General features: G+C 62.6%; 2 protein-coding genes across 2 annotated transcripts; one reads left to right on the top strand and one right to left on the bottom strand.

Moving 5' to 3' along the window:
• Positions 1–394: 394 nt before the first annotated feature.
• GJA4 (gap junction protein alpha 4) lies at positions 395–3,585 on the top strand. Its single transcript, XM_057383528.1, has 2 exons — positions 395–539; positions 1,388–3,585. Exon 2 carries the CDS (start codon positions 1,408–1,410, stop codon positions 2,437–2,439), a length of 1,032 nt encoding a protein of 343 aa, XP_057239511.1. The 5' UTR covers positions 395–539; positions 1,388–1,407; the 3' UTR covers positions 2,440–3,585.
• A 5,866-nt stretch (positions 3,586–9,451) lies between these two features.
• Positions 9,452–10,548, bottom strand: SMIM12 (small integral membrane protein 12). Its single transcript, XM_057383540.1, has one exon. It carries the CDS (start codon positions 10,347–10,349, stop codon positions 10,071–10,073), a length of 279 nt encoding a protein of 92 aa, XP_057239523.1. The 5' UTR covers positions 10,350–10,548; the 3' UTR covers positions 9,452–10,070.
• Between the last annotated feature and the right edge of the window lie 54 nt (positions 10,549–10,602).

The raw sequence follows: 10,602 nt of genomic DNA, 5'->3' as shown, positions 1-10,602 counted from the left end.
CGGGAACCGGCGGGGCTCATCCCGGGAACCGGCGGGATGCGGGACGGCAGCCAGGCTCCGGTGGGGCTCCAGCACCACCCAGCGCCCGCCGCGCCTCACGGACCCTCGGGGGCAAACCACGAGCGCCGCAGCCGTGGTCCGGCCGGGGCGGGCAGGAACGGAACATCCCCGGGACACCGCTCAGAGGAGCATCCCGGGCTCTCTGGCTCAGCGGGCTTGCCCAGCGGCGGAGCCGCAGCCGGAGACGAGAGTGCGGTAACACCCGGGCTTCCCACTGTCCGCTACTGCCTTCGGCTCCGAAGGGTCGGGCCACCCCCACCCCACCCGCTGGGGCCGCCCCTGGCCCGGGGGCTGCGGGAGGGGGCGGCCCCGGGCACCTGCGGCTCGGCTCGGCTCGGCTCGGCCCGGCCCGGCCCCCGGTTTCCTGCCCGCGCTCCTCCCCCGCCTTCCCCGGGCCCCGCACGAATAGAAAACACCCGGTCCGACCCCTCTCACTCAGCGCGGCCCGAGCCCGGCGGGACGTGCCCGGCTCGGCGGAGGTGAGTGCGAGCACCGGGCACCGCCGGGGCACCGCGACCGCTCGAGGACACCGGGCCGGGGCTGGGGCAGCACCCCACCGCTACCGGGGATTCCTTTAACGGCAAAGCTGGCACTTCTGTGCCTAATTAACAACGGTTAATGAGGAGCTGGGGCTGCCGCTGCCCTGTCCCCCCCTCACAGCCGGGCTGAGTGCCCGCGGGGTGAGGGTTTGGCTCCCCGGGAGCCCCGGAGTGACGACAGGGTGGTGAGCAATGCCGGGAGTCCCCTGGGTGAGGGGAGGGTGCTGGGGCTGGGGTCTATCACCCCGCAGCAAGGGCGGTGRTGGGGGGCTGTCCGTTCAGTTTGGGGTGAGCCCTCAAACCTTGGGGTGGCAGCTGTACCCCAAGGGGCTGTGCTTCCCCTCTGGGCTATCCTGCTCTCTGCTTTTTAGGAAAGCTGGGGCAGCAGCAAGTTTGTGAGCCCCTGCTGTGGCCCTGACCTCCCTGGGCAGCCCCAAAACGTCACCAAATAAAACAGCCCCTGGCTACAGGCTGTGCCTGGAGCAGGCAGGACAGCCATGAGCTGTGGGTGCTGCTGGGAGGGGAGAATGCCTGTGCTGCCTCTCCTCTCCCAGCCCCATGCTCCTGCACTGGGCAAGGCCGTGTAGGAGGAGCCCTCYGGGGCTCCTAAAGGCTGCCTGGAACCCTCCCTCCCTCAGAAGTGGGATGTTCTTCAGTGGGTTTGCTGGGATACTCCTCAGAGCAGTTATATCCTGAAAAAGCACRGGGTTTAGGTGGCCAGGGTTTAGGTGGCTCCCCAGCATGGAAACAGGGAATTGATGTGGCTGCTCTCTTCTCTCTGCTGACAGAGGCAAAGGGTTCCTGGAAGATGGGTGACTGGGAATTCCTGCAGAAACTGCTGGACCAAGTCCAGGAGCACTCGACRGTGATCGGGAAGATCTGGCTCACCGTGCTCTTCATCTTCCGCATCCTCATCCTGGGCTTGGCCGGCGAGTCTGTGTGGGGGGACGAGCAGTCAGATTTCGTGTGTAACACCAAACAGCCGGGCTGCACCAACGTCTGCTATGACAAAGCCTTCCCCATCTCCCACATCCGCTACTGGGTGCTCCAGATCCTCTTTGTCAGCACCCCGACCCTGATTTACCTGGGCCACGTTGTCTATCTCTCCCGGCAGGAGGAGAAGCTGAAGCAGCGGGAGAGCGATCTTCGGGCTAACCACAGCAAGGACCCRAATATCGAGCAGGCCCTGGAAGCTGTGCAGAAGAAAATGTCCAAGATCTACGTGGCAGAGGACGGGCGGCTCAGGATCCGAGGGGCACTGATGTGGACGTACATMACCAGTGTGATCTGCAAGACCATTTTTGAGGCTGGTTTCCTGGTGGGCCAGTGGTACCTGTATGGCTTCTCCATGGTGCCCCGCTACGTGTGCAAGAGGGACCCGTGCCCCCATCAGGTGGACTGCTTCATCTCCCGCCCCACCGAGAAGAGCATCTTCATCATCTTCATGCTGGTGATGGGCCTGATCTCCTTAACCCTGAACCTCCTGGAGCTCTTCCACCTCTGCTGCAAGAACCTGCTCAGCAACATCAAGAAGGCATCAGGGGCAGCCGTGCCGAGCCGGGACACTTTTGTGGCTGACATGGTCACGGGACCCTACGCACCCAARCACTTTCCCTTCCCACCCATGGCCGAGAGCCACGCGCCCTCCTACCAGACCTGCAACAGGCTCTCCAACGAGCAGAACTGGGCCAACCACTGCAACGAGGAGAACCTGGCACTGGGCAGCGGCAGCATGACCCTGTCAGACCCCTACGGCCCCCGGGTCACTGAAGCCTCTGCCCCGGAGGAGAAGCTTGGCAACCGGCCCGGGAGCTCAGCCTCCAAAAAGCAATATGTGTAATGCCGGGCTGGCCCCGGCTGGCAGGGGGACTTTCCTCGGTCCATCGTGCCTGCAAAGGTGCTGGCTGTGGGCAGGCAGATGCCTCCTGCCTGGTGCTGTGCCGTACACATTTCCGCTGCGGAGGCTCCAGGGACATGCCTGCCCTGGGATGGGATGCTCGGCAGCGTGGCCGTGGAGCGCARTCTCCGCTGTCTGCGGTTTTCCCCACAGACCGTGCAAAAGGAAGGAAACTGCACAAAGTTCCCCGGGACGCCGTGTCCTGTGTGCCTTGCCGTGGGAAAGGGAGAAAGCCCTGGGGCCACGCCGTGGAACAGGCTGTCCCCGAGGCCGTGGCTGGAGGCTGCTGGCCATCAGGAGCTGCGGCTCGGCCAGACCCCAGAGCCTCGGCCAGACCCCAGAGCCTCGGCTGGTGTGAGAGCCAGGGCAGCGGCCGTGGGAAGCTGCTCGTCTCCTGCCTCCACACGGAGCAGGCTGAGCCAGGGACTGCCGGGAAAAGCTGGGCTGGGGCAGCGCTGACAGAGCCTGGCCACCAGCCCCATCCCATTCCAGCAGCCCTGGCACCTGCCCAGGATTTGCTGCAGGAGCTGCCCCCTCCCCATGGGACACAGAGGGGTTAAGCCAGTTCCGTTGTGACCAGCAGATCCCAGTGGCTGCAGGGTCACWGTGAGTGACCCAGGAGCGTGAGCTCCCCCCGCCGCCTCCCGGCCCTGGGCCCTTTCCCATGGGATGTGAGCCTTTAAGTTATTTTTAACCTGCTGGCCTGAGCACGGAGTTTTCTGCCTTAAAGGTGCAGTCWGCAGGGGATTTGGGGAGCCGTGTCCAGCGTGTGCCTTGGAGCCCTGTGGGGTTTGGGGAGGAATTTGTTGGTTTAGGGGGTTTTGGGTTTTATTTGCACTAGTCATCTCCTGCTGTGGGCTGAGGGGCCAGGGGGAATGGAAGAACCAACTGCTGTCACAGGAGCTGTCACCCTGACCTTACCAGCACAGTGATGCTGTGAGAGGGGATTGTCCTGCTGTGACCAAGGGGCTGCAGGTCCTGTGTGACCCAGGTGAGAGCACGGGATGGGGGCACTGCCCTCAGCACTGTTTCCCTTCCCCTGGCAGACTCTGTGTTGCATCTTGTTGAATAAAGCTGGATGAATGAGAAAAAGTGAAGGTGGTGTGACTGTGCTTCCTGCAGCTGATTTCAGGGGGGGGTTTGGGGTGAGGTTTTGGGATGAGGGAGGGGGAAATGCTGTCCTGAGGGGGTGATGGAGCTGGGGTGAAGGGGAAAGTGGACACCCAGTTGTGCTGCAGGTGCCACTCACCCACTGAAAGCACACCCCCCTTCTGTGGCCTCTTGTCCCCTTGAGCCCAGCCTCAGCCCAGGGTTTGACAGGGCTGTCACGTCCCAGGYTCACAGTGGCCCAAAGCAGAGCTCAGCCCCTCTCCCTCCACTCCAGATAAACCCAACAGAGGCCATGGAGCTGCTGTAGCTGCATAATAGGTGGAAATGAGCCGCAGATAAAGGCACACAATGTGGCTGGGGCTGTTTAGTATCCCCAGCCAAGCCAGGCCAGAGCAGAGCCTGTTCTCTGTCGAGGGCCTCTCCAGTGAGGGTGGAACAGGCTAAAAATACCCTGGAGAGAGTGAAATATGGGTGATACGGGGCAGTATCGCTGCCATCAGCCACTGGAGGAAATGAGGAGGGAGGCACCGGCTGCGCTGCCCTTGGGCTGGCGGCCGAGCCACCCTTGCCTTCCTCCCTGCTGGGGATGAGGGGGGTGAAACWCCCTGGGGTGGGGGTCTGGGGTGCACACCACCAGCTCCCAGCTCTTTCCTGTGCTCTGCTTGAGGATGCTGGGGTAAAGCCAGTGTGGGAGGACCCTGTCTTGCTCCCACTATCTCTGGAGAGACCCTGTGCTGCTCCCACTGTCACTGGAGGGTCCCTGTGCTGCTCCCACTGTCACCAGATGGACCCTGTCCTGCTCCCACTGCCACTTGGGAGTCCCTGTCCTGCTCCCACTGTCACCAAATGGACCCTGTGCTGCTCCCACTGTCTCTGAAGGAATCCTGTGCTGTTCCCACTGTCACTGGAGGGTCCCTGTCCTGCTCCCACTGTCACTGGGGGGTGCCTGTCCTGCTCCAACTGTCACCAGACGGACCCTGTCCTGCTCCCACTCTCTCTGAGGGTCCCTGCATTGCTCCCACTGTCACCAGATGGACCCTGTGCTGGTCCCACTATCTCTGGAGAGACCCTGTGCTGCTCCCACTCTCTCTGAGGGTCTCTGTCCTGCTCCCACTGTCACCAGACAGACCCTACACTGCACCCACTGTTGCCCAGCTGGGACCTCCCAGCACACCCCAGCACAATGGAAGGCCCATCCCAGTGCCCCCCAGTACCAGCAGAGCCCCGCAGCTCTGGGAGAAGCAGCCCAACGTGCTGAGCCAGCAGGAACAGCCCGAGCGAAAGGGAACGGGGCAGCCCTGCCATGTTTACCCACCGCGGTGTCCCCAGGTCACCTCCCCTCTCCTGCACTCCTGTTTTTGTTGGCAGCAGGGGAGCATCACGCTTTTCCGARCGACCCTGCAAGGTGGAAAACAAGACGGCCGAGACCCCCCTTGCCTGGACACGGTGCCCRGGCGCTGCACAAACACAGCTCCGTGTCCCTCTATTGTTCCCGTGTTGTGACAAAGTGGCTCGGGGCAGCTGCGGTGACCCCACGCCGCCGGGACCCAGTGCCAATAACAACAGTGAGGGGCTCATCTGCGGGCCAGGCTGGGGAGGGGGCAGCAGCAGGGCTGGGGTTGGCAGCAGCCCCCCAGAAGGTGGGAGGGCAGCCTTTAGGCAAATAAAAGTTTGGAGCTGATAAGAGCCCAGGCTGGGCCGGCAGAGCCCTTTGGCGCAGCCCAGGGACAGATAGCGGCCGGACAGACACGCACGGCCTTTCTCACACCTCCGCAGTCTCTCCTGAAAAAACAGGCCCCTCCGGTCCCTTTCAGGAATGACACTCACTCCCCCAACACCCGGCCCTGGCTGATGATGCTGGCACAGGCAGCCTGGGAGCTGCAGCAAAGGGCTCCCCATGGGYACATCCTGAGTTAGGAAACACTTGCAGGCAGTTCTGACAGTCCTGGGGGACCATACACTTCCCAGAACCACAGTTCTTTCTGGGGGTGTTGGTCTAACACCAGTCACAGTCCCTGGGAGCTCTGGGGCTCCTCTGTGTGGAGTTTTCTACTCTCCCCCCAGTTAGGACCAGTCTGTGCCAGGCCATCCCTGCTCAGCTCTGCCATGGCCTGGGACAGAGGGCTATCCTGTCTGAAAGGCTCTGTCTGAGATGCTGGCCAAGCACCAAGGAGTTTATTTTTRAAGTTTTCCCAGCATACAGCAAATAGCAAGTATCTAAATCTGACCCACTCAGGAAGAGCAGAGGTGGGAGCAGAAGCACAGCTGAGGAGGAGGAAGGGGCAGAGAGCTGGGCAGGAGGGTGCCAGCTGGGCAGAGAGCTGGGCAGGAGGGTGCCAGGCAGGGACACAGAGTGGCCACACTTCCCCACAGGGCCCTGTCCATGCCCAGCTGTGTCCTCAGGGGGAGTGGGAGCAGTCAGAGCATCCCCCTGGGCCAAAAACAGAACTCTGACCCCAGCACTCACCACTGGGGCAACCCCAAACCAGGAATAACCCTGCCCTTTCCAGCCCTTTGCCAAGGGTGCAGAGTGAAGGAAAAGCAAACCCCACGGAGCTCCCTTCCTCCCCGGGGTTATATTTAGCCCTCCACGCGCGGGCATGGCAGACAATGCAGTTCTGTGTGAGAACTGCGGGAGGGAGGAAACGCACTCAATAGCTGCATCCTGACATTGTCACTCGCCCCCGGCCATTTCCTTGTGTGCAGGCACCAGGACTGTGGTGCCCAGCACCCTGTGCCCACCCTGGGTTGGGTCCTACCCCTGCCAGCTGATGCAACACTGGGCAAGAGAGGCTGCTTCTGCAGAGCCAGGGGCTTTTTGTGGCAAGCAAAGGTTGATGTGGCCTAAAAACAAGGAGCCACGGTGGTCCTGGGRTGCTGGGGATGGGGAATCAACCCTGAGCTGTGCCTGTAAGAAGAGCCAGTGCTGAATGGGAAGGGAACATGTCCCACTGTAGCTGTTCCCAGCCATGGCTTGAGGGATGTGACAGTGTGGAGCAGACCTGCTCCTCTCCCATGGCACTTCAGGGCTTTTGCTGGCCACAGAAGGAGCCACCAGGCACAGCGTGGAGGGAGCCACAGCAGGAAGAAGTGAGACGTGGAGGCTGGGAAAGACTTGGCTGCTCTCAGGAAAAGGCCAAAACCAGAGCCTGGGAAAAGCCTCGGCTGGGAGGGAGGAGAAGTCCCCAGGGGCCACAGGGGACACACTGAGGGGATTTGCTCTCCAGTGCAGATGGCGAGAGCACCCGCTGTGTCCCAGGGCTGTGGGGACACCGTGCTGTGGGAAGGTCTGGGGTGTCCTGGGGTCACAACACCGTTGTGTCCCAGGGCTGTGGGGACACCGTGCTGTGGGAAGGTCTGGGGTGTCCTGGGGTCACAGCACCCGCCGTGTCTCAGGGCTGTGGGGACACCGTGCTGTGGGAAGGTCTGGGGTGTCCTGGGGTTACCCCACTGCAGGCAGATCCAGGGAGTCCTGAAGTCACTGCACTGCGCCAGGATGGGACACAGGAGTGTGAGTCCCGGCAGATCCCTGCTCCCACCCTGCTCCTCTTCTCCCAAAGTTTCATCACTCCAGTCCTTACATTCAGGGCCCAGATGGCCTCRGGCCATCCCCGTGCCAGCACAGGGTCACCTCCTCCCCAGCCCTGCACAGCTGGAGCATCCCTGCTCTGATCTAACCGGACATCCACTGCAGCCATCCAGGTGTGCCGGATGGGTCTCACTGTCCCCCACACAGAGCAGCTGTCCCAGTCCCCTGAGCCACCCCAGTGAGCTGGAGCACAGCTCATTCCCGGTATCCTGCCTCCGGAAACTGCCACCTGCTCCCTTCACCAGCTGTTCATGATGGATCCTGGCTGCAAAGTGAGCCCTGGGCAGGGCAGAGGGTCCATCGGGAGAAGCTGCCATGCCAAGAGCACTGCGGTCAGGCTGACCTGCCATGAGCCTGGGGCATGGCCACAACAGGCTGAGCTGTGACAGGGACTTGTGGCTTGTGGCTACCACATTCAATCCTTGCTCCATGGCACCACGCAGCCGCAGTTGAGCAGGATGCAGGGATATCCCTGAAGCTGGACAGGCCTTGGAGGATGCTCTCACACCCAACACTGGCGTGGGACTCTGCCCAGGCACAGGCTCGCCGCAGGCAGGGCTCCCCCAGCAGCACCCAGCTGTGCCGTGCTGGGAACAGCTGGATTACAAACACCCTGGACCAGATGGAGGATTTGCACATGAGTGGCTGAGCTCAGGCTCAGGAGGGCAGGGTTTTACCATAATGGTTTATTCAGCAAAGCTTCCTCTCGCTCTTGGTGAGCCACCGCGGCTCCTCGTCCCAGCCCTGAGAGCTGCCTGCTCCTATTCTTGTCCCGCCGGCGCTTCCCAAGCGGCATTGTTGGGATTCAATGGGAGGAAGGGTGGGTTTACAGCACCGAGGGCTTAGGAGAAAGGGGATCTGGGAAGCGGCTTCAYGCCTGTCCCAGCGCCTGCGGGAATCCAGAGCCCTGCAGCAATGCCGGCGGATGGACGGGAGTCCCCAGACACACGGAAAACAGCTGGAAGTGCAACAGGCAGGGGATGGGAGCAGGGCAGGGGCTGCCAGCCAGGTGCCATCAATGCCCAAACTGTCACAGTCAGGGCTCAGGGATTCCCAAAGGCATCACCCCGGCACTGTGCTGGAGCAGCCCCCCTCACATTGCATGGGCCCGGGGCAGGAAATGGGGCAGCGAGGCCCCCCCAGAGCCCGATTGTGCCTGGCTGGTCCTGGGAACAGGAGGATCAATGGGCTATAAACAGCCAGGGGAGCCGCTCCGGCGCGGGGTGAACAAAGGCATTTCGGACAGCTTCCGAGMTGATCCCAGCTGGGAGAAGAAACGGGACCATTCCCACCCCAGCACACAATAGGGGACAGCCATCACCCCACAGACAGGCTGGGAAAGCAGGATATGAAGGGAAGGGGCTACTTCAGGGGACAGTGCCAGTCTGTCAGGGGGACAAGGTGGTGGCACTGTGAGCCCCGATGCAGGAGGTGGCAGTGGGACAGGGCTGGGACAGGCTCTAAATGACACTCAAGCTCCTCCTGCACCTTCTCCCCCAGGCTGAGCTGCCCATGCAGCAAAAGCTGGAGCATTCCCGGCAGTGCCGAGCCATGAGCCTGGCCGAGGGCAGCGATCCAGCCCAGGACAGCAGCTCAGGAGGCAAACAGAGCCAGCAGCATGGCTGTAAAGCTGTCAGCAGGGCAGGAATGGCSCTGGCCAGGGGCGCAGGACAGCACGGTGTGAATGCTGACTGGCTGCTGACCTCCACGCTCGCACCAGGCACGGCAGATTTATCGTCCCTGGGAGCGGAAGGCCAGGCCGGGGCCTTGCTCAGGCACCACGGGAAAAAACAAGCCGGGAGGCAGCGATAACCCCAGCCCTGGCCCTGCTCAGRCAGCCCTGGCTGTGGTTTGTCCCTGCTGTGCCAGCAATCCCTAAGCCTGGAGGGGACACTGGCCACTGGCCCCCAGTGCTTGCTGCCAGCCTCTCCCTGCACAGCACCCCAATGGGACCCCTGTCCCCTGGGACCTCACCCTGTGTTGTCACAGCCCTTCTCCTCGAGTTAAAGAGGTCCAAAGAAAGCAGATGACGCAGCTTGGGGAGCTGGGAGGGAGACACAACCACGGCACCAGCCTGGAATTCAGTGCCTCCCCCTCTTTCCTGCTCACCACCCTACTGCCAGGCACAGAGGTCAGTGCCCGGCCAGGGACAGCAATGGCATTTGTCCCACTGCAGGAGCTGCTTCTTGAACACACAGAGACATGCTCTGAGGCAGGGCTGGGGCTGTGCTCATGCAGAAGACACARAGGCCCGAGGACTGACACAAGTTTATTGTGCAGAGAGCAGAGATCTCCCCGTTCCTCACACATCACCATGCTCAGAGCACCACAACAGAGCAGGACCACGATTTTCACCTCCCCCTGTCACCGTTCCTGGGAAGGATGATGCAGGGAGCGGATCTCCAGAGAGCTCCATGGATGTTTAGAGTAACACTGTGGTGTGGGGCTGTGTTTGGGCTCATCAAGAGCCACAGGGGATCTGTAGGCAGGGCAGCAGTTCTTCCTGTCACTGGTGGCCAGTCTGACCCCATCCTACTGCACTCAAGTCCAAACTTCTTCTACCTTCACACCATGGAAGAAACCAAACCTGAGGAGACACAGGTGGAATCAGGACGAGCGTGTTTCACGGTCCAGGAGCCAGGCCAGAGGAGTGCTGAGGAGTTTCAGACTCGCTTCATCTCCATGCACAGCTCCCTGCCCACTACACCACCGAGCTCTGGGTACCTTGAGCAAATCCATGGGGTGGGCAAACCTGACCCTCCGGCAGAGTGAGGATCAGCAGGTGCAGGAGGGAGGCTGGTGGAAGCAGTGCAGGTGTCAGGAGAGTCCCCAGCAGCCGCTCCAGGGGCACGGCCTTTGCCCAAATCACCCTTTATTAACTCTTTTCGGGGCGGTTCCTGTTGAGCACGGCCCGAGGGGCGAACTCCAGCTTGTCCTTCAGGCTCACCACCTTGGTCAGGTCCTCGCCCGCGATCTCCTGCAGCTTGCGGTCCTCCCGCTGCTCCGAGATGCTCTTCTCCTCCTGGGCCGTGGGCGGGGGGTCTCCGCGCAGGAACCACTCCAGCTGGGAGCCCACCAGCCCCACCACGAAGGCCACCGGGAAGGTGACGTACGGGGCCTTGGAGCGCACGGCCGCCCACAGCACGGACCACATGCCGGCCGGGGGCGGGACACGGCGGTCACCGGCCGGGCCCGCCCGCACCGGGGCCTCAGCGCTGACCGCAGGGAATGGGGACCGCGCCGGGACCCCCGCCCGGGTCAGCAGGGACCCCCGCCCGGCCCGGCCGCGGCTCTGGGCCCGGCTCCGGTTCTGGGCCTGGCTCCGGCCCCGCTCCGGTCCTGCTCACCGGGCCCGGCCCCGCCCGTTCCGGTCACGGCGGCACTGAGGGAGCGGCGGGGCGGCACTG

This window comes from Malurus melanocephalus, unplaced genomic scaffold (assembly GCF_030028575.1).
Source record: "Malurus melanocephalus ecotype Western Australia unplaced genomic scaffold, MMel_1.1 scaffold_638, whole genome shotgun sequence".
Taxonomy (NCBI): Eukaryota; Metazoa; Chordata; class Aves; order Passeriformes; family Maluridae; genus Malurus; species Malurus melanocephalus.
Note: the sequence above shows the minus strand (reverse complement) of the source record. Positions and strands in the feature narration are given on the sequence as shown.

What these genes read in the sequence shown, in the direction of transcription:
- SMIM12 (XM_057383540.1), bottom strand. Translation starts at nt 10,349, where the DNA reads ATGTGGTCCGTGCTGTGGGCGGCCGTGCGCTCCAAGGCCCCGTACGTC.